General features: G+C 39.1%; 1 protein-coding gene across 1 annotated transcript in view; it reads left to right on the forward strand.

The window, feature by feature from the left end:
* The window catches only part of DNAH11 (dynein axonemal heavy chain 11), a 363,428-nt gene that overhangs the window by 81,202 nt on the left and 258,585 nt on the right, over positions 1-23,641 (forward strand). The window contains exons 26-28 of the mRNA XM_063815260.1: positions 17,156-17,380; positions 18,915-19,006; positions 20,256-20,382. Of these exons, the coding sequence (XP_063671330.1) occupies positions 17,156-17,380; positions 18,915-19,006; positions 20,256-20,382 (444 nt within the window). The remainder of the gene's footprint in view (positions 1-17,155; positions 17,381-18,914; positions 19,007-20,255; positions 20,383-23,641) is intronic.

The raw sequence follows: 23,641 nt of genomic DNA on the forward strand, positions 1-23,641 counted from the left end.
CAAATGCCTTTTCTGCGTATATTCAGATGTTCATATCGTTTTGTCCTTTCTGTTAAATATGGTATATCACATTTATTGATTTGCATATCCTTGCATTCCTGAGATAAATCCCACTTGATCATGGTGAATGATCCTTTTTAGTGTACTGTTAAAATCAGTTTGCTAGTACTTTGCTGAGGATTTTTTTAATGTATGTTCATCAGGGATATTGGCTTCTAATTTTCTTTACTTGTGGTGTCCTTGTTTGGCTTTGGCATCAGAATAATCATGGCCTCATAAAGTGAGTTTGGAAGTAATTCTCCTTAAGTTTTTTTGGAAGAGTTTGAGAAGGGTTAGTATTAGTTCTTCTTTAAATGTTTGGCAGAATTCCACTGTGAAGCCCTCCTGTCCTAGGCCTTTCTTTTGAGGGGAAATATTTTAATATTCAGTCAGTGTCTTTACTCATCTGTTCAGATCTTTTATTTCTTCTTGATTCAGTCTTGGTAGGTTGTATGTTTCTAGGAACTTAACCATTTCAATTTGTTGACATATAACTGTTCATAGTAGTCTCTTATGATCCTTTGTATTTCTGTCGTATCAGTTGTAATAACTCTTCTTTCATTTCTGATTTTGAGTTATCTCCCTTCTTTCCTTAGTCTGGCTAAACGTTTGTTGATTTTGTTTACTATTCAAAAAACCAATTCTTCATTCCATTGTTCTTTTGTTGTCTTTGTAGTCTCTATTTCATCAATTACTGCTCTGATCGTTATCATTTTTTCCTACTATTGATTGTGGGCTTAGTTTGTTCTTCTTTTTCTAGTTCCTGAAGGGTTAGCATTACGTTGTTTATTTGAGATTTTCTTATTGTTGTAAACATTTATTGCTAAAAACTTCCCTTTTAGAACTGGTTTTGCTGCATTCCGTAAGTTTTAGTATGTTGTGTTTCTGTTTTCATTTGTCTCAATGTATTTTAAAATTTCTCTTTTGGTTTCTTCTTTGACCCATTGGTTGTTTGGGAGCATGTTATTAATTTTCATGTATTTGTGAGTTTCCAAAATTCCTCCTGTTATTAATTTCTACTTTTATGCCACTGTGATTGGAAAAATACTTGATGTTATTTTTGATCTTCTTAAGTTTTTATCTAAGATTATCTGGCAGACTTAGAAAACATTTTTTTTATATTGATGCATAAGAGATGTACATAATTTGGGGGTACATGTGATAATTTAATATATGCATATAAAATGTAAAGATCAAATCAGTGTAATTGGGATGGCCATCATGTTAAATATTTGTCTTTGTGCTAAAACTACTGGAATTTTTCTCTTCTAGATCTTTTGAAATACACAATAGATTATTGTAAACTGTAGCCACCCTACTGATCTATCTAACACTGGGTCTTATGAGACCCGCTTTTTAAAAAAAATTCCCACGTATGAGTGGGAATACGTGATATTTGTCTTTCTATGCTTGCCTTATTTCACTTAACATAATGTCCTCCAGTTCCAGCCACATAGCTGCAAATGACATGATTTCATTTTTATTTTTATGGCTGAATAATATTCTGTTGTATGTATATACCATTCTTAAATCTATCTGTTAGTGGGCACTTAGGTCAATTCTATATTTTGGCTATTGTAAATTAGTACTGCAAAAAACATGGAAGTGCAGATGTGTTTTCAACATACTGATTTTCTTTCTTTGGGGTATATACCTAGTAGTGGAATTGCTGAATTACATTTTTAGTTCTTTGAAAACTCTCCGTACTGTTCTCCATAGTGACTATACTAATTTACATTTCTACCAACAGTGTACAAGTGTTCCCCTTTCTCCACATCCTTGCCAGCAGCATCCGTTTTTGCCTATCTTTTTGGTAAAAGCCATTTAACTGGGGTGACATCATATCTCATTGTATTATGATGTGCATTTCTCTTAGGATTAGTGATTTTGAGCATTTTTTCATGTAACTGTTGGCCATCTGTATGTCTTTTTTTTTTTTTTTTTTTTTTTTTTTTGAGGCGGAGTCTCCTCTGTCATCCAGGCTGGAGTACAGTGGCATGATCTCGGCTCACTGCAAGCTCTGCCTTCCAGGTTCACGCTATTCTTCTGCCTCAGCCTCCCAAGTAGCTGGGACTACAGGCGCCCGCCACCATGCCTGGCTAATTTTTTGTGTTTTTAGTAGAGATGGGGTTTCACTGTGTTAGCCAGGATGGTCTCGATCTCCTGACCTCGTGATCTGTGTGCCTCTGCCCCTAAAGTGTGGGATTACAGACATAAGCCACAGCGCCCGGCCTGTGTGTCTTCTTTTGAGAAATGCCTATTCAACTATTTTGTCCATTTTAAAATCAGATTGGGGTTTTGTTTTGTTTTTGTTTTGCCACTGGGTTGTTTGAATTTCGTATGTATTCTGGTTATTAATCCCTTATCAGATGAGTAGTTTGCAAATATTTTCTCCCATTCTGTAGGTTGGCTCTTCACTTTGTTAATTGTTTCTTTTGCTGTGCAGAAGCATTTTGTCTTGGCATGATCCTGTTTGCCCAGTTTTGTTTTTGTTGCCTGGGGTTTTGAAGTCTTACACAGACACAAAAAATCTTTGCCCACACCAAAGTCCTGGAGCATTTCTCCAGTGTTTTCTTCTAGTAGTTTTATAGTTTCAGGTCTTAGATTCAACTCTTAATCCATTTTGATTTGATTTTTGTTTACATTGAGGGATAGGAATCTAGTTTCATTCTTCTGCATATGGTTATCCAGTTTTCCCAGTACCATTTATTGAAAAGACTGTCCTTTCCCCATTGTATGTTCTTGTCACCTTAGTTGAAAATTAATTGGCTGTAAATGTATGGGTTTATATCTTGGGTCTCTATTCTGTTCCATTGGTCTCTGTGTCTGTTATTATGCCAGTACTATGCTGATTTGGTTACTATAGCTTTGTAGTAAATTTCAAAGACAGGTAGTTTGATGCCTCTAGCTTTGTTCTTTTTGCTCAGGATTGCTTTGACTATTCATGGTCTTCTGTGATTCCATGTAAATTTTGAAACTTTTTCTACTTCTGTGGGAAAAAGTCATTGGTATTTTGATAGAGATTGCATTGAATTTAGAAATTGCTTTGGGTAATATTGTCATTTTAACAATACTCTTCCAATCCATGAGCGTGGAATATCTTTCTGTTTTTTGTGTGTGTCTTCAGTTTCTTTCATTAGTGTTTCATAATGTTTCTCATATAGAAACTTTCACTTTTCATCTTTCACTTCTTTGGTTAATTTGATTCCTACATATTTTATATTATTTGTAGCTATTGTAAATGTGATTGCCTTCTTGATTTCTTTTTTCAAATGTTTTCTGTTGGTACATATAAATGCAACTGTTTTTTGTATGTCTACTTTGTATCCTGCAACTTTTCTAAACTTGTTTTTCAGTTCTAACAGTTTTTTTTGGTGGAGTCTTTAGGTTTTTCTAGGTACAAGATCATGTAATCTGAGAACAAGGCTAATTTGACTTCTACCTTCCAGTTTGAATGTCTTTTATTTCTTTCCCTTGCCTAATTGCTCTGACCAGGACTTCTAATACTATATTGAATACAAAGAGTGAAAATGGGTATCTTGTCTTGTTCCAGATCTTAGAGGAAAGGCTATCAAATTTTCCCCATTCAGTACAATGTTAGCTGTGGGTTTGTTGTATATGACCTTTACTATTTTGAGATATGTTCCTTCTGTGCCAATTTTGATGAGGGTTTTTATCATAAAAGGATGTTGAATTTTATCAATGCTTTTTTGAAATTTGTTAAAATAATCATATGGTTTTTCTTCTTGCTTCTATTGATGTGCTACATCACATTTGTTGACTCACATAAGTTAAACTATCCTTCTATCTCTGGAATGACTCCCACTTAACCATGGTAAATGAGTTTTTAATGTATTGTTGAATTCCATCAGCTAATATTTTGTAGAGAATTGTGGCATCTATGTTTATCAGTAATATTGGCCTGTAATTTTCTCTTTTCTTTGTGTCCTTTCCTGCTTTTGGTATCAGGGTAATGCTGGCTTCATTTTCTTAGTCTAGCTAAAGGCTTATCAATTTTATCTTTTCACAAAACCAACTTTTGTGTTGTTGATCTTCTGTATTTTTTCTTCAGTTTTAATTTTATTTATTTCAGCTCTCATCCTTGTTATTCCCTTCCTTTTGCTAATGTTCACTTGGGATTGTTTTTGCTTTTCTAGTTCCTTGAGGTGTATTGTTAGGTTGTTTATTTGAAGGCCTTCTACTTTTTTGACATATGTGCTTATTGCTCTAAACTTCCTTCTTATTACTGGCTTTTATTGTATCACATAGATTTTGATATGTTTTATTTCCATTTTAATTTGTTTCAGAAAATTTTTACATTTGCTTCTTAATTTCTTCATTGATTTATTGGTTGGTTAGCAGCACGTTGTTTAATTTCCATGTGTTTGTGACGTTTCTAAGGTTCCTCTTGTTAATGATTTCTAGTTTTATTTCATTGTAATCAGAAAAGGTACTCGATATGATTTCTACTTTTTAGAATTTTTTGAAACTTGTTTTGTGCCCTAAGATATGATCTATTCTGGAGAATCCATGTGCTGACAAAAAGGATTTGTATTCTGCAGTAATTGGGTAAAATGTTCTGTGTCAGTCAGTCAGGCCTACTAGGTCTAGTGTGTAGTTTAAGTCTGATGTTTCTTTGTTGATTTTTAAAATCTTGGAAGATCGGTCCGTTTCTAAGAATGGGGAGTTAAAGTCCTGTACTACCATTGTGTTGCAGCCTATCTTTCCCTTTATCCCTTTAGGTCTATTAATGTTTGTGTTATATACCTGGGAGTTTAGGTGTTGGGTGCACAGATATTTAATACTTATAATTATTATTTTCTCTTGCCTAATTGGTTCCTTTATCATTATGTAGTTATCTTCTTTACCTCTTTTTACAGTCTTGATTGTAATATATTTTATCTGATCTAAGTATAGCTACTCTTACTCTTTTTCGGTTTCTAGTTGCATGGTATATCATTTTCCTCTCTTTCACTTTCAGTCTATGTGTGTCTTTATAGGTGAAGTGGGTTTCTTGTAGGCACTGTATAGTTCTGTTATGTTTCTTTAGCTATTCAGCCACTTTATGCATTTAATTGGATAATTGAGTCCATTTATGGTCAGTGTTGTTATTAAGGACTTATTACTGCCATTTTGTTACTTATTTTCTGGTTGTTTTGTAATTTTTCTTTTTTACTTTCTTACTGCCTTCCTTTATTGTTAAGTGATTTTCTCTGTTAATATGTTTTAATTCAATGCTTTTTATTTTTAGTGAATATATTACAGGTTTTTGCATTGCGGTTACCATGAGTCTTAGAAAAACTATACCAAGTTATTTTAAAGAGATGACAACTTATATTAGATCACAAAGAAAAAAAACCCAAAGAAAAAATGAAGAAGAAATTCCATTCCTTCCCCCCACCCCACATTTTGAGCTTTAGTTGTCTCAGTTTGTATATTTTTATATTGTCTATCTCTTAACAGTTTGCTGTAGCTATTGTTTTTTTTTTTTTTTTTTTTTTTTTATTTTTATTTTTATTTTTTATTATACTTTAAGTTTTAGGGTACATGTGCACATTGTGCAGGTTAGTTACATATGTATACATGTGCCATGCTGGTGCGCTGCACCCACTAACTCGTCATCTAGCATTAGGTATATCTCCCAATGCTATCCCTCCCCCCTCCCCCCTCCCCACCACAGTCCCCAGAGTATGATATTCCCCTTCCTGTGTCCATGTGATCTCATTGTTCAATTCCCACCTATGAGTGAGAATATGCGGTGTTTGGTTTTTTGTTCTTGCGATAGTTTACTGAGAATGATGGTTTCCAATTTCATCCATGTCCCTACAAAGGATATGAACTCATCATTTTTTATGGCTGCATAGTATTCCATGGTGTATATGTGCCACATTTTCTTAATCCAGTCTATCATTGTTGGACATTTGGGTTGGTTCCAAGTCTTTGCTATTGTGAATAATGCCGCAATAAACATACGTGTGCATGTGTCTTTATAGCAGCATGATTTATAGTCATTTGGGTATATACCCAGTAATGGGATGGCTGGGTCAAATGGTATTTCTAGTTCTAGATCCCTGAGGAATCGCCACACTGACTTCCACAATGGTTGAACTAGTTTACAGTCCCACCAACAGTGTAAAAGTGTTCCTATTTCTCCACATCCTCTCCAGCACCTGCTGTTTCCTGACTTTTTAATGATTGCCATTCTAACTGGGGTGAGATGATATCTCATAGTGGTTTTGATTTGCATTTCTCTGATGGCCAGTGATGATGAGCATTTTTTCATGTGTTTTTTGGCTGCATAAATGTCTTCTTTTGAGAAGTGCCTGTTCATGTCCTTCGCCCACTTTTTGATGGGGTTGTTTGTTTTTTTCTTGTAAATTTGTTTGAGTTCACTGTAGATTCTGGATATTAGCCCTTTGTCAGATGAGTAGGTTGCGAAAATTTTCTCCCATGTTGTAGGTTGCCTATTCACTCTGATGGTAGTTTCTTTTGCTGTGCAGAAGCTCTTTAGTTTAATTAGATCCCATTTGTCAATTTTGTCTTTTGTTGCCATTGCTTTTGGTGTTTTGGACATGAAGTCCTTGCCCACGCCTATGTCCTGAATGGTAATGCCTAGGTTTTCTTCTAGGGTTTTTATGGTTTTAGGTCTAACGTTTAAATCTTTAATCCATCTTGAATTGATTTTTGTATAAGGTGTAAGGAAGGGATCCAGTTTCAGCTTTCTACATATGGCTAGCCAGTTTTCCCAGCACCATTTATTAAATAGGGAATCCTTTCCCCATTGCTTGTTTTTCTCAGGTTTGTCAAAGATCAGATAGTTGTAGGTAAGCGGCGTTATTTCTGAGGGCTCTGTTCTGTTCCATTGATCTATATTTCTGTTTTGGTACCAGTACCATGCTGTTTTGGTTACTGTAGCCTTGTAGTATAGTTTGAAGTCAGGTAGCGTGATGCCTCCAGCTTTGTTCTTTTGGCTTAGGATTGACTTGGCGATGCGGGCTCTCTTTTGGTTCCATATGAACTTTGAAGTAGTTTTTTCCAATTCTGTGAAGAAAGTCATTGGTAGCTTGATGGGGATGGCATTGAATCTGTAAATTACCTTGGGCAGTATGGCCATTTTCACGATATTGATTCTTCCTACCCATGAGCAAGGAATGTTCTTCCATTTGTTTGTATCCTCTTTTATTTCCTTGAGCAGTGGTTTGTAGTTCTCCTTGAAGAGGTGCTTCACATCCCTTGTAAGTTGGATTCCTAGGTATTTTATTCTCTTTGAAGCAATTGTGAATGGGAGTTCACTCATGATTTGGCTCTCTGTTTGTCTGTTGTTGGTGTATAAGAATGCTTGTGATTTTTGTACATTGATTTTGTATCCTGAGACTTTGCTGAAGTTGCTTATCAGCTTAAGGAGATTTTGGGCTGAGACGATGGGGTTTTCTAGATAAACAATCATGTCGTCTGCAAACAGGGACAATTTGACTTCCTCTTTTCCTAATTGAATACCCTTTATTTCCTTCTCCTGCCTGATTGCCCTGGCCAGAACTTCCAACACTATGTTGAATAGGAGCGGTGAGAGAGGGCATCCCTGTCTTGTGCCAGTTTTCAAAGGGAATGCTTCCAGTTTTTGCCCATTCAGTATGATATTGGCTGTGGGTTTGTCATAGATAGCTCTTATTATTTTGAAATACCTCCCATCAATACCTAATTTATTGAGAGTTTTTAGCATGAAGGGTTGTTGAATTTTGTCAAAGGCTTTTTCTGCATCTATTGAGATAATCATGTGGTTTTTGTCTTTGGCTCTGTTTATATGCTGGATTACATTTATTGATTTGTGTATGTTGAACCAGCCTTGCATCCCAGGGATGAAGCCCACTTGATCATGGTGGATAAGCTTTTTGATGTGCTGCTGGATTTGGTTTGCCAGTATTTTATTGAGGATTTTTGCATCAATGTTCATCAAGGATATTGGTCTAAAATTCTCTTTTTTGGTTGTGTCTCTGCCAGGCTTTGGTATCAGAATGATGCTGGCCTCATAAAATGAGTTAGGGAGGATTCCCTCTTTTTCTATTGATTGGAATAGTTTCAGAAGGAATGGTACCAGTTCCTCCTTGTACCTCTGGTAGAATTCGGCTGTGAATCCATCTGGTCCTGGACTCTTTTTGGTTGGTAAACTATTGATTATTGCCACAATTTCAGCTCCTGTTATTGGTCTATTCAGAGATTCAACTTCTTCCTGGTTTAGTCTTGGGAGAGTGTATGTGTCGAGGAATGTATCCATTTCTTCTAGATTTTCTAGTTTATTTGCGTAGAGGTGTTTGTAGTATTCTCTGATGGTAGTTTGTATTTCTGTGGGATCGGTGGTGATATCCCCTTTATCATTTTTTATTGCGTCTATTTGATTCTTCTCTCTTTTTTTCTTTATTAGTCTTGCTAGTGGTCTATCAATTTTGTTGATCCTTTCAAAAAACCAGCTCCTGGATTCATTAATTTTTTGAAGGGTTTTTTGTGTCTCTATTTCCTTCAGTTCTGCTCTGATTTTAGTTATTTCTTGCCTTCTGCTAGCTTTTGAATGTGTTTGCTCTTGCTTTTCTAGTTCTTTTAATTGTGATGTTAGGGTGTCAATTTTGGATCTTTCCTGCTTTCTCTTGTGGGCATTTAGTGCTATAAATTTCCCTCTGCACACTGCTTTGAATGCGTCCCAGAGATTCTGGTATGTTGTGTCTTTGTTCTCGTTGGTTTCAAAGAACATCTTTATTTCTGCCTTCATTTCGTTATGTACCCAGCAGTCATTCAGGAGCAGGTTGTTCAGTTTCCATGTAGTTGAGCGGCTTTGAGTGAGATTCTTAATCCTGAGTTCTAGTTTGATTGCACTGTGGTCTGAGAGATAGTTTGTTATAATTTCTGTTCTTTTACATTTGCTGAGGAGAGCTTTACTTCCAACTATGTGGTCAATTTTGGAATAGGTGTGGTGTGGTGCTGAAAAAAATGTATATTCTGTTGATTTGGGGTGGAGAGTTCTGTAGATGTCTATTAGGTCCGCTTGGTGCAGAGCTGAGTTCAATTCCTGGGTATCCTTGTTGACTTTCTGTCTCGTTGATCTGTCTAATGTTGACAGTGGGGTGTTAAAGTCTCCCATTATTAATGTGTGGGAGCCTAAGTCTCTTTGTAGGTCACTCAGGACTTGCTTTATGAATCTGGGTGCTCCTGTATTGGGTGCATAAATATTTAGGATAGTTAGCTCCTCTTGTTGAATTGATCCCTTTACCATTATGTAATGGCCTTCTTTGTCTCTTTTGATCTTTGTTGGTTTAAAGTCTGTTTTATCAGAGACTAGGATTGCAACCCCTGCCTTTTTTTGTTTTCCATTGGCTTGGTAGATCTTCCTCCATCCTTTTATTTTGAGCCTATGTGTGTCTCTGTACGTGAGATGGGTTTCCTGAATACAGCACACTGATGGGTCTTGACTCTTTATCCAACTTGCCAGTCTGTGTCTTTTAATTGGAGAATTTAGTCCATTTACATTTAAAGTTAATATTGTTATGTGTGAATTTGATCCTGTCATTATGATGTTAGCTGGTGATTTTGCTCGTTAGTTGATGCAGTTTCTTCCTAGTCTTGATGGTCTTTACATTTTGGCATGATTTTGCAGCGGCTGGTACCGGTTGTTCCTTTCCATATTTAGCGCTTCCTTCAGGAGCTCTTTTAGGGCAGGCCTGGTGGTGACAAAATCGGTCAGCATTTGCTTGTCTGTAAAGTATTTTATTTCTCCTTCACTTATGAAGCTTAGTTTGGCTGGATATGAAATTCTGGGTTGAAAATTCTTTTCTTTAAGAATGTTGAATATTGGCCCCCACTCTCTTCTGGCTTGTAGGGTTTCTGCCGAGAGATCCGCTGTTAGTCTGATGGGCTTCCCTTTGAGGGTAACCCGACCTTTCTGTCTGGCTGCCCTTAACATTTTTTCCTTCATTTCAACTTTGGTGAATCTGACAATTATGTGTCTTGGAGTTGCTCTTCTCGAGGAGTATCTTTGTGGCGTTCTCTGTATTTCCTGAATCTGAACGTTGGCCTGCCTTGCTAGATTGGGGAAGTTCTCCTGGATAATATCCTGCAGAGTGTTTTCCAACTTGGTTTCATTCTCCGCATCACTTTCAGGTACACCAATCAGACGTAGATTTGGTCTTTTCACATAGTCCCATATTTCTTGGAGGCTTTGCTCATTTCTTTTTATTCTTTTTTCTCTAGACTTCCCTTCTCGCTTCGTTTCATTCATTTCATCTTCCATTGCTGATACCCTTTCTTCCAGTTGATCGCATCGGCTCCTGAGGCTTCTGCATTCTTCACGTAGTTCTCGAGCCTTGGTTTTCAGCTCCATCAGCTCCTTTAAGCACTTCTCTGTATTGGTTATTCTAGTTATACATTCTTCTAAATTTTTTTCAAAGTTTTCAACTTCTTTGCCTTTGGTTTGAATGTCCTCCCGTAGCTCAGAGTAATTTGATCGTCTGAAGCCTTCTTCTCTCAGCTCGTCAAAATCATTCTCCATCCAGCTTTGTTCCGTTGCTGGTGAGGAACTGCGTTCCTTTGGAGGAGGAGAGGCGCTCTGCATTTTAGAGTTTCCTGTTTTTCTGTTCTGTTTTCTCCCCATGTTTGTGGTTTTATCTACTTTTGGTCTTTGATGATGGTGATGTACAGATGGGTTTTCGGTGTGGATGTCCTTTCTGTTTGTTAGTTTTCCTTCTAACAGACAGGACCCTCAGCTGCAGGTCTGTTGGAATACCCTGCCGTGTGAGGTGTCAGTGTGCCCCTGCTGGGGGGTGCCTCCCAGTTAGGCTGCTCGGGGGTCAGGGGTTAGGGACCCACTTGAGGAGGCAGTCTGCCCGTTCTCAGATCTCCAGCTGCGTGCTGGGAGAACCACTGCTCTCTTCAAAGCTGTCAGACAGCGACATTTAAGTCTGCAGAGGTTACTGCTGTCTTTTTGTTTGTCTGTGCCCTGCCCCCAGAGGTGGAGCCTACAGAGGCAGGCAGGCCTCCTTGAGCTGTGGTGGGCTCCACCCAGTTCGAGCTTCCTGGCTGCTTTGTTTACCTAAGCAAGCCTGGGCAATGGCGGGCGCCCCTCCCCCAGCCTCGCTGCCGCCTTGCAGTTTGATCTCAGACTGCTGTGCTAGCAATCAGCGAGACTCTGTGGGCGTAGGACCCTCCGAGCCAGGTGTGGGATATAGTCTCGTGGTGCGCCGTTTTTTAAGCCGGTCTGAAACGCGCAATATTCGGGTGGGAGTGACCCGAGTTTTCCAGGTGCGTCCGTCACCCCTTTCTTTGACTCGGAAAGGGAACTCCCTGACCCGTTGCGCTTCCCAGGTGAGGCAATGCCTCGCCCTGCTTCGGCTCGCGCACGGTACGCGCACCCACTGGCCTGCGCCCACTGTCTGGCACTCCCTAGTGAGATGAACCCGGTACCTCAGATGGAAATGCAGAAATCACCCGTCTTCTGCGTCGCTCACGCTGGGAGCTGTAGACCGGAGCTGTTCCTATTCGGCCATCTTGGCTCCTCCTCTGTAGCTATTGTTTTTGATAGATTTGTCTTTTGGGCTTCATGCCAGGAGTATGAGTAGATTACACACCATAGTTACAGTACTAGAATGTTCTGTGTTTGTTCACGTATTTAATTTTACCAGTGGGTTTTATGGCTTTAAATACATTGTTTAATGTCAGTATTTTTCTATTTCAGATTGAAGAATTTCCTTTAGCATTTTTTGTAAAACTATTCTGGTGGTGGTGAATTAGCTCAGCTTTTGTTTGTCGGGGAAAATACTTCAATCTGTCTCTCATATTTGAAGTATAAGTTTGCTGGACACAGTATTCTTGGTTAGTAGGGGTTTGTTTTGTTGTTACATTTAGCACTTTGAAAATGTCATTCCACTTTCTACTGGCCTGTATTCTTTCTGTTGAGATGTCTCTTGTCAAATTGGAGCTCCTTTATATCTTATTTGCTTCTTTTCTTTTGTTGCTTTAGGATTCTCGGTGTCCTTGACCTTTGAGAATTTGATTATTATATGACTTGGAGTAGTGTTATTTGGGTCAGTTCTATTTGGTGTTCTCTGACCTTTTTGTACCTGGATATTTATATCTCTCTCAGGCTTTCAAAAGTTTTTAATATTATTTATCTTGTAGACAATCTTCACTGCTTTTCATTCTTTTTACTCTTAAATTTGTTAAGACTTGTTTTGTGGCTGTATTAGTCCGTTTTCATGCTCCTGATAAAGACATACCCAGGACTGGGCAATTTACAAAAGAAAGAGGTTTATTGGACTTACAGTTCCATGTGGCTAGGGAGGCCTCACAATTGTAGTGGAAGGTGAAAGGCATGTCTCACATGGCAGCAGACAAGAGAAGAAAGCTTGTGCAGGCAGACTCCCCTTTCTAAAACCATCAGATCTCTTGAGGCTTATTCACAGTCATGAGAACAGCATGGGAAGGACCTGCCTCCGTGATTCAGTTACCCCCCACTGGGTCCTTCTCACAAAACATGGGAATTCAAGATGAGATTTGGATAGGGAGACAGCCAAACCATATCATTCCACCCCTGGCCTCTCCCAAATCATGTCCTCACATTTCAAAACCAATCATGCCTTCCCAACAGTCCCCGAAAGTCTTAACTCATTTCAGCATTAACTCAAGAGTCCACAGTTGTTCAAAGTCTCATCTGAGACAAGGCAAGTCCCTTCCACATGTGAGCCTGTAAAATCAAAAGCAAGTTAGTTACTTCCTAGATAAAATGGGGGTACAGCTATTGGATAAATACAGCCATTCCAAATGGGAGAAAGCAGCCAAAACAAAGGGGCTACAGGCCCCATGCAAGTCTGAAATCCAGCGGGGCAGTCAAATCTTAAAGCTCCAGAATGATCTTCTTTGACTCCATGTCTCACATCCAGGTCACGCTGATGCAAGAGGTGGGTTCCCACAGTCTTGGGCAGCTCCGCCCCTGTGGCTTTTTGGGGTACAGCCTCCCTCCCGGCTGCTTTCACAGGCTGGTGTTGAGTATCTGCAGCTTTTCCAGGTGCACAGTACAAGTTGTCGGTGGATCTACCTTTCTGGGGTCTGGAGGACAGTGGCCCTCTTCTCATGGCTTCACTAGTCAGTGCCCCAGTTGGGACTTTGTGTGGGCGCTCTGATCCCACATTTCCCTTCTGCACTGCCATAGCAGAGGTTCTCCATGAGGACGCTGCAGCTGCAGCAAACTTCTGCCTGGGCGTCCAGGCATTTCCATGCATCTTGTGAAATCTAGGTAGGGGTTTCCACACCTCAGTTCTTGACTTTTGTGCACTGGCAGACTCAACACCACATGGAAGCTGCCATTGCTTGAGGTTTGCATCCTCCGAAGCCATGTCCCGAGCTCTATGTTGGCCCCTTTCAGCCATGGCTGGAGTGGCTGGGATGCAGGGCACCAAGTCTCTAGGCAGCACACAGCACAGGAACCCTGGGCCTGGCCCAGGAAACCCCTTTTTCCTCTGAGGCCTCTAGGACTGTGATGGGAGGGCCTGCCACAAAGGTCTCTGATGCCTTGGATACATTTTCCCCATTGCCTTGGAGATTAACATTCAGCTCCTGGTTACTTTTGCAAATTTCTGCAGTCAGGTTGAATTTCTCCTCAGAATATGGGATTTTCTTTCCTATCACATTGTCGGGCTACAAATTTTCTGAACTTCTGTGGTCTGCTTCCCTTATAAAACTGAATTCCTTTAACAGCACCCAAGTCACCTCTCGAATGCTTTGTTGCTTAGAAATTTCTTCTGCTAGGTACCCTGAATTATCTCTGTCAAGTTAAAAGTGCCAAAAATCTCTAGGGCGGGGGAAAAATTCCACCAGTCTCTTTGCTAAAACATAACAAGAGTCACCTTTGCTCCAGTTCCCAACAAGTTTTTCATCTCCATCTGAGACCACCTCAGCCTGGATTTCATTGTCCATGTCATTATCAGCATTTGGGTCAAAGCCATTCAAGTCTCTAGGGAGTTCCAAACTTTCCCACATTTTCCTGTCTTCTTCTGAGCCCTCCAAACTGTTCCAACCTCTGCCTGTTACCCAGTTCCAAAGTTGCTTCCATATTTTTGGGTATCTTTTCAATAGCACCCCACCCTATTGGTACCAATTTACTGAATTAGTTCATTTTCATGCTGCTGATAAAGACATACCCAAGATTGGGCAATTTATAAAAGAAAGAGGTTTATTGGACTTACAGTTCCATGTGGCTGGGGAGGCCTCACAATCATGGTGGAAGGTGAAAGGCACGTCTCCCATAGTGGCAGACAAGACAGCTTGTGCTGGCAATCTCCCCTTTTTAAAACCATCAGATCTTGCGAGACTTATTCACAATCATGAGAACTGTATGGGAAAGACTTGCCCCCCTGATTCAGTTACCTCCCAGTGGGTCCCTTCCACAACATGTGAGAATTCAAGATGAGATTTGGGTGGGGACACAGCCAAACCATATCACTGGCCTAACATATGATCTGTCTTGGAGAATGCTTCATTTGCACTTGAGAAAAATCTGTATTCTGCTATTGGATGAAATAGTCTGTCTATGTCCATTAGGTCTATTTGGTCTAAGGTGTTCAAGTCCACTGTTTCTCTCTTTATTTTCTGTCCAGATGATCTATCCATTGTTGAAAGTGGAATATTGTTGTCCCCTTCTATTACTGTATTGCAGTCTATCTCATACTTCAGATCTGTTAATATTTGATTTATATATTTAGGTTCTCTGATGTTGGGTTCATATACATTTTAAATCACATTTTTAAAATTTTAAATTGTGATTTTTTACTTTTTCCTAGTTCTAATACTCAACATATGTTTATTTATTCATTGAGCATCTAATTGTTACAGGCTCCAGGTATGATACCATTTGTGATCCAAAGTTATGAACACTTGTTCTCTAGGAAGATGCACTTGAGTAGGGAGACAAGCAAAAGGACTCCAAGGAGTCTAAGAAGAGACAGAGAGTCTTTGTGATTAAGGTGGGCGGAAGACCCAGGGAGGGCCTTAGAAGATGATGGTGCTCATGCTGAGACTTGAAGGGTAGTCTATTATTCTTCAAAAAATGGCCGTCAGAAAAGGGTATTTAGGCAATGAGGACAATATTAGTAGCACCTTGGAATGACAGGATGTCTCTACCATTCAAAGGTAATGTTAAGACACTAGTTTCCTTGGACTATAGATTTTCTTTATGGGGGTAGTGAAAGATAGGCCTGGACAGATAGGCTAAGCACGTGATACATGGTCTTGAATTCTAAAATTATAGTGTTAACATCTCTTCAGACATGAAAAGAAATGTAGAAGAGACAAACTATTCAGAGGAAATAACAGTAGTGTTATTATTAGACATTAAGACATTTAGGAAAAGAAACTGGTTTGGAGAGATGACACTCATTATTGGTTTATTCAATGTGAAGGACATTTATGCAAAGGTGAAACACCAGACCACAGCTCAACACAGAGGTTCATCCAAGAGCTGGTAGCTGGGAGTTCACTGTCAGTATCTTGAGACTTGATGAACTAGATAAAGAGACTAAAGGAGGTAAGCCAGCTGAGAATAGAGCATTGGAAAAGGCTGAATTCAGTGAACAAGAGGAGGAGACAAAAAGGAGGCAGCAAGAGAGTGGTCAGAGAAATGCTTGAAACAGGATACTGTAATATCATAGAGAAGTCAAGGCATGAGGTTTTTCCCTCAAAGAAGAGTCAAGTATGTTAAATACCTAGAGTAGAGAAAAATGAGCAGTAGAGGTCATTGTACTCAGTGACTTTCTGAGATTTCAGTGTCATAGAATAGTGAGAAATACTAGCTAGACTGCATGGCGTTAAAACAAGCACTGCTGAGCTAAACATTGAGTCCCCTTGGGCACAAAGAAGGGAATGATACACACTGGGGCCTAGTTGAGAGTGGAGGACAGGAGGAGGGTGAGGATCAAAAACCTACCTGTCAGGTACTATGCTCATTACCTGGGTGATGAAATCATGTGCACACCAAACCCCCATAACATGCAATTTACCTATGTAACAAGCCTGCATATGGACCCCCCCGAACCCAAAATAAATGTTAGAAGGGAAAAAAAGACATATGAGGACAGATTTAAAACATTTAAGTTAGGCAGATATGTAATGCTGTGTGATAGAAGCGTTTCAGACATACTAACCATATTTTAATTAAAATAGAGTTTGTTAGCTTTTCTTTTAATTTAAACATGAGAAACAAAAACCACATTAGTTATAGCATTCTTTTCAAAATAAAACTGCAACCAATACTTGAAAAAACAAAACAAAAACAAGCACTGGTGATAGGAGAGCTGTGGAGCTTAGCAGTAAACTGAAAAGGGAGGAAAGTGGAAGCTGGAGGGCCTAGCAGGCTGGTGGGGGGCAGTTTGTTTGTTTGTTTGTTTGTTTGAGACAGAGTCTCACTCTGTTGCCCAGGCTTGGAGTGCAGTGGCGTGATCTCAGCTCACTGCAAGCTCCGCCTCCCGGGTTCACACCATTCTCCTGCCTCAGCCTCCCAAGTAGCTGGGACTACAGGTGCCCGTCACCACGCCCAGCTAATTTCTTGTATTTTTAGTAGAGACAGGGTTTCACCGTGTTAGCCAGGTTGGTCTCAATCTCCTGACCTCGTGATCCGCCCACCTCGGCCTCCCAAAGTGCTGGGATTACAGGCGTGAGCCACTGCGTCCGGCCTATTTTTTTAAGATTAATAAACACATACCTACACAATCTTGGCATGACTAATAGGCAGGGATGAGGGGAAGAGCAATGAAAGAATACAGTTTAATTCCCAGTGCTGAACCCCCAATACACAGTATTTTTTTTCTGCCTGCAATAGGTGCAGGGCCTTCTTGAGAAAGACATATGAGATAACAGTTGCATATATTTATCTTTTTTTCTTTTTGGAAAAATGTTAATATAAATATTTACTACCATTAATTCACTCATTCAGTCATTTAGCAAAAACTTATTAAATGCCAGTTCCAGATATTACATGCTAGGTCTAAGAATCCAGCAACAAACAGAGTAGATATAGTGCCTCCCTCATAGCACTCACATTCTACTAAATTTAGCTACTATTTAAAATTCTTTGCCTTTATTTTAGGTTCAGTTGCAGACTCTTCTTCAAAGCAAGTATGTAGAATATTTCATTGAGCAAGTGTTAAGCTGGCAAAATAAATTAAACATAGCAGACGTGGTCATCTTCACTTGGATGGAAGTCCAGCGAACTTGGTCTCACCTGGAAAGCATTTTTGTCTGTTCAGAAGATATTCGAATCCAGCTTGTGAAAGATGCTAGAAGATTTGATGGGGTGGATGCTGAATTTAAGGTTTGTCAAAGACAGGCTGTATGCTATTCTAGCAAAGGTTTGTAAAGTAACATGATTTTGAGCATCGTATTTATAAAAATGAATGCATTTTTGCATGAGTAAGCAGGAGTCAGGAGACTTTTCCTGCAAAGGGCCAGGTAATAAATATTTCAGGCTGTGTGGATCATGCAGCCTGTCTAACACCTTCTGAATGCTGCCATTACAACATGAAAGAAGACATGGGTAATAAATAAACAAATGGATATGGTTATATGCCAATAAAACTTTACTTGTAGACACTGAAATTTGAATTTCACATAGTTTTCATGTGTCACAAAATACACTGTTTTTTATTTTTTTTTCAATGATTTCAAAATGTAGGCTAGGCTCGGTGGCTCACACCTATGATCCCAGCCTTTTGGGAGTCCAAGGTAGGAGGATGACTTGAGGCCAGGAGTTCGAAACAAGCCTAGGCAGTATAGTGAGATCCCTTCTCTACTAAAAAATTTTTAATAATTGGCTAGGCAAGGTGGCCCACGCTTGCAGTCCTAGCTACTTGGGAGGCTGAGGTGGGAGGATCACTTGAGCCAAGGTAGTTTGAGGTTGCAGTGAGCTATGACTGCAGCACTGCACTCCAGCCCGGGTGACAGAATGAGACCCTGTCTCCAAAATAAATTTAAAAACCATTTTTAGCTGCTAGGTCATGCAAAAACAAACATCAGGCCATATTTGTCCCATGCAGCATAGATTGCTGACCCTTGTGGTAATAAAGGTAAACAGATTCATCTTCAGAAGTAAAAGACCGAGAAAGGACAACAGGTAGAAAATAACACTACTAGTTTCGGTTTTTCTTTTCTGTAAAAGCCATAGAAAGCGCATGGCATGGTGCATGTAATGATAATAGACTGGAGAGATTTCTAGCAAAGGAGAGTGACTATTTCTCATAAAAATTGAGATTAAAAGGTTTTTTCTTTCTACCTAAAGTAGAAGTCACAGATAAATTTTAAGTCATTTAACTTTTGAGGAAGAAAAAATAGATTGTTTATATCTCTCTCATTTTTATACGTAGGTGTGCTTTTTAAGATTCTGGGCCCTCTCTCATTCTCTGTCTCTCTCTTTCTCTCTCTCCCTTCCTCCCTTTCTCCCTTCCTCTCTTTCTCCCTTTCTCTCTACTTCTCCTCCCGCTCTGCCCCCACCTCCTCCTACCTGTCTCCCTTTCTCTTCTTTTTCCTCTTCCCATTCTCCCTTCCTTGTCTCCTTTTGCCTTTATTCTTTTCCGTTTGATTTAGAAGAGAAAAATTCTGTGTGGGCCTAAAGTGGTGACAATGCTTATCACATTTATTTTTATAAAAACGGTGTGCCTCTACATTGCTTTTGATCTTCATCTAAGAGTTGAAAAGCAAAAGTAAACAGATGTGGTGTCAGACATTCTTAGAAGTATTTTTGACCTTGCCTCTTCATTCTTTGTTCTTCATTTTTTTTAATTCTTGAAATGATTAAAAGTTTAGAAAAGATTGTTCTAATATCCACGGCCCCGTATTGTACTTTCATACAGGAGTTAATGTTCAAGACAGCCAAAGTAGAAAATGTGTTAGAAGCAACGTGCAGACCTAATCTCTATGAAAAACTTAAAGATTTACAGTCCAGGTAAGAATAAAGCTATATAAGATAATCAATTTACTGTAATTTTATGAAGTCTTTTTCACATACCTAATAGTATTTAATACTGTGTTATGGAGGTGCAACCTCTACTAAATTATTTTGTAATTTTGCTTATAATTATCTAGTTGTCTCGTACATATGACATAGAACATACATATAGTAAGTTAATGTAAATAAACCCAAAAATACTTGTTTTCTGAGAGGCGTATTATACTAGTAAATTTATACTAGTATACTAGTAAATTATACTAGTAAAATTAGAGTATCTTTTATCAAGAGAATTGACATGATTGATTGATCAATTATTTCCTCAGACTATCCTGTAAATATTGATTGAGCACCTGGGATTGCACTCAGTTAATGTAGTCCTTTAGTTTCTATGTAGTTTCATTTTATTAGAAATTATCCTGAGGGAGCACAGTAGCATTTTTAAAATCATTGTCCCAAGGGCCATTTGTAAAGTAATTTTCACATTTAATTCTGTAAGAGTTAGTGGTCGTAAGAATATTCTGGCTTTTGATTAAAAATGAGCAGATCTGCTACTAAAATGATGGGTTGTGGAACTGGGATCCTTTTTTTATTGCAAGGTAAGGAGAAGATCTAGATAAAATTTTATATTACATAAACAAAGCAGTTTTGTAGTCTGAAAGTTTTTTTTGGTAACGAAAAGGGCAAAGTTAATTATTTCAGTTGAGTAATGCTCTTTGGAGCTTTGGGGCTCTGCCTCTGGGTCATTTCTGCTCTGCTAAGGGCAATAAAGTGGAACCAATTCTGGATCTTATGACTCCTCTGAATACCTGACAGGAGGGAAGTCACTTGTGTTTTGTAGCCATCCAGTGGGGGAAAAGAAGGCTGTAAACCAATTACATCTTACGAGTGCATTTTGCTCTCAGGTTGAAGGATGGCGACCTAGTCTTCTCCACTGCTGTTTAGGAGTGTCATTCGGAAAAGCAATGAATAATGTAAACCTAAGTCTAATTCATATTTAGCCACAGCTAATGGGGGGTGTGTGTGTGTGTGTGTGTGTGTATTTGGCATAGTACTCTTCTACTTGGCATAATGTATATTAGTCATAAGCAAGATAGATGATGGTGTCAAAAAGAAGGAAGTAAGCTACCTATTAAACAGTGAGTTTACTATAATGAATGGACATAGAGGACTTGAGTTTTGTTTTGCTGAAGTTTTAATGACTGAAGGGACAAGATATGCTTAAAAACATTTTTCATTCATATAGGCTTTCTCTTTGTGAAAAAGCTCTCGCTGAATACCTGGAAACCAAGCGCATAGCCTTTCCTCGCTTCTATTTCGTCTCTTCTGCTGATTTACTTGACATTCTCTCAAAAGGAGCTCAGCCTAAACAGGTAATATTTTTTTTGAAAGTCTCGTATTATACTGTGTTAGCTGAGGAATGTCATAGTGTCTCTGTCATTGTCAAATGCTACCTGTCATGTCACGTGGGCCAGGAACTAGAAAATCTGCAGTTAAAATTTGTAATGTAGCATCAGAGGGATGTCAGAGGCTGTGCAAAAGGGAGTAGGAAGAATAACTGTCTGGTGCTCTGTAAAGAGGAACTATATTAAGTGTGTAAGGCTTACAGTGCTGAAAGAAGTTGATGGAAAGAAACACTGTCGCCAAATCCCCCAGAATTCTGGGACAAGAGCTGGGGCATCCATTGCCTGGTTAGCAGCTTTCCTAGGGGAGAAACGGTCACTTGGAACAAGATCATAGCTGGAACCTTCTTACTCCTCCCTCCAGAGTCACCTTCATAATTATGACATTGGGCTTATCTTCAGTGCTGTCCAAGTTAGATTTGTATAATTTCAGGATCATCCCGAATTAACCCTCTAATTTTCCCCTATCTCTGCAAAAATAATGCATCACCTTTTTGCTGATTCCCATGTCAATATTTAAAGCAAATAAAAACAGATACTATCTTGTGTAATCTGAGAGCTCAGATCAGGGACAAACTGTACAAATTCCAAAGCACTCCTTCCTATAAACTTTAAGAGAATGTTGCCTTTCATTTAGACCAACTCAATCATTCCTATTCACTTAGATCTTAACAGTTGTTGTGGCTGACATAGCTGGTCACTCCTAGAGTTGACTGTATATTACAGATTATTTTAAAACTGAAGCTTGTGCTATATAATTGTGGAGTTTTCTCCATGTTTTTTTTTCTCAGAAAAATTTTACTCTAGATATTTTTTGTGCCATTTTCTTTAGAATGTGGGTCTCTTCACATTGCAGTTCCCTGAATTTTGCTGTTCTTTGGGCACAGTATTTATCTTAATTATTTCTCTCTTGTTCGTCACTTAACTTTGAACCTAAATTCAATTGGTTGGCTATTCTCGTTGTTGATAATACAAGTGCAGTTGTGCTATTAGTAACAGAATTGTTGGACAGTTTGGGCAACATGTTCAGGATCACCACTCAGGTAGTATTGTTTTGTATATTCATGCTAGTTTCCAGATGGCTTTGCAAATAAAATCTCTGTGATTAAATTGACTATGAATCTACTATATCCATCTTTTACATACTTACTAGCACACAATTGGATGCCTTTAAAGAAACTATTTTGAAACATAATAGTTGTAACTACACTATGCTTCAATAAGCCCCTGAGGGCATCCTCATGACCAGCAGCTGAACCCTCTGCCCAGGGTGACTATATGAGGGTAGCAGGTATTATATTTCACAAAAGTACATGTTTCTGAATACTTTTCAAATCTGAAATGCTTATAATGCAAAATGAATTTTCAGTAAGTAAGTTAGCGGAGAGGTGCATAAATCTGTCAGTAAGTAAGCATTCTTTTTCTTTTAATCATATTATTTAAATACAGTGAACACTTATGTGACTGGTTTATTGAATAATATTAATTCCATGGAATAACAGTCATGAAACAGTTTTATCTTTCTGCAATTACTGATCTCACATGTGCCCTGTCGAATCTCTTTTCCCAGGTAGCAGACCCCTTATTAATATCTCGGGTAGGTATCGTAATTTCCTGGTCCCCCTTTCTTATTAAAAACTTAAAAAATAAACCAAAAGCAACTCAGCATATTCTAGTTGGAAATTTCCATCTCATCTCCATGTCAAGGCCAAGCTTTCATTTAATAACCTGGTGTTGGGTGGGAGACTTCAGCTTTTTCATCCCCCGTCTCTGTCCATTTATCATGAGGAGGGGTTTAGGGGTGTGATCTGTCTGTCATTGCCCTTTCTTAATGACCGCTCCTGCTTCCCTCACCAGCGGTGACTGTCCATCTTCACCCTTAACAGCAAGGATCCACGTGCTGGATTTCTGGTGGAACAAGTGTGCAGGTCCTCTGGACAAAGGGAACCTCCCCAGGGATGTATATGCCAGAGCCACCCCCACTTTAATCCTCCCAGTTCTTGCTCCTGGCAGTGTAACCAGCCACCTGGTTCCATCTTCCTTCTCCTTTTCTACCTAGGCAGATGTCCAAACAAGGGGCACATCAAAGATTCACTTCTTACTGGTGCCCAGAGTTTTTATGAGTGATTCTCCTATTCCTCTTCCTTGACCTTAGAGTGGAGGTTGGGGGACCCAGTCTTCTACCTTACCCACAAAAGGGGAGGGAGATGCCATGGCCTCCCCGTCGTGGCTGATAACTCACACTGTGCAGATGGCCTCCTTTGCCCTCTTCCTCCCTATGGTACTTTCTGTGGAAGGCATGCATGGAGGTAGAGGAGGGTGGGGTATTGAGATGTGTCTTACCAAACCCTGGAAGGACTAACTGTCCTAACCCATGTCCGTTACCTTCAGAATGTGCACATACTCACCACCTCTTTGTCCTTAATTGAAGTCCTAGTCTGTGCTAGAGAAAAAGGTCACTCAATGAATTCTTGTCACCAACTCTGTTCACCCTCCTTTTAAATCATCAAAAAATCCTTCATGCCTTAGCTAAACTACATGTTGACTCACAGTCTGTGCATCTCTGATGCCAGTTGATTTTTCAAATTTCAGTGATGTGCTTTTTACATCCTTTAAAAAAATTTTTTACAACATGACTTCGGTATTTTACAGAGTGCTGTCTTCTCCATTATCAGTGTGACTTACTGTGGATGTCTCCTCACCTACCCCATTCATAGCATTTTAACTACGCGTTCTAAATCCCTAAATTCCAGGTACATTGCTCAGTATTAGTACCCCTCCTTAATGAATGACTAGATTATATAAGACGTTTGAAACATTTGAAATTATGATGAAGCTGAATGTTAAAATCATAGCATGGAGCTCTCCAAACTCCCTCACAGCTGTGCTGATAAATGCCACCACGCTAACAAAGGGAGGTGGGTATTTCTTCTTGCCAGCTAAAGGATCCAGTCCTGTGGCCACAGTATAAACATGCTTACAGTTCTGACACACAGATTTGAAGTGGTTACATATATTTTTGATATATTTTGAAATTTTGGGAAAATTTGTATTCCAAGTTGTGCTCAAAATGTGATTTCATTGAGGTCTTTTCGTGTACACTACGTAAATTTTGAACAATTAACATTTACATAAAATGCTATCACACTGTTACTAAAGGTCTATTATTAGAAGAAGTGTTTAGCAGCCTTTGTGGTACAAATAACCATCCAAGAGTGACTTGTTGAGA

The sequence above is a fragment of the Pan troglodytes genome, chromosome 6 (assembly GCF_028858775.2).
Source record: "Pan troglodytes isolate AG18354 chromosome 6, NHGRI_mPanTro3-v2.0_pri, whole genome shotgun sequence".
Classification (NCBI taxonomy): Eukaryota; Metazoa; Chordata; class Mammalia; order Primates; family Hominidae; genus Pan; species Pan troglodytes.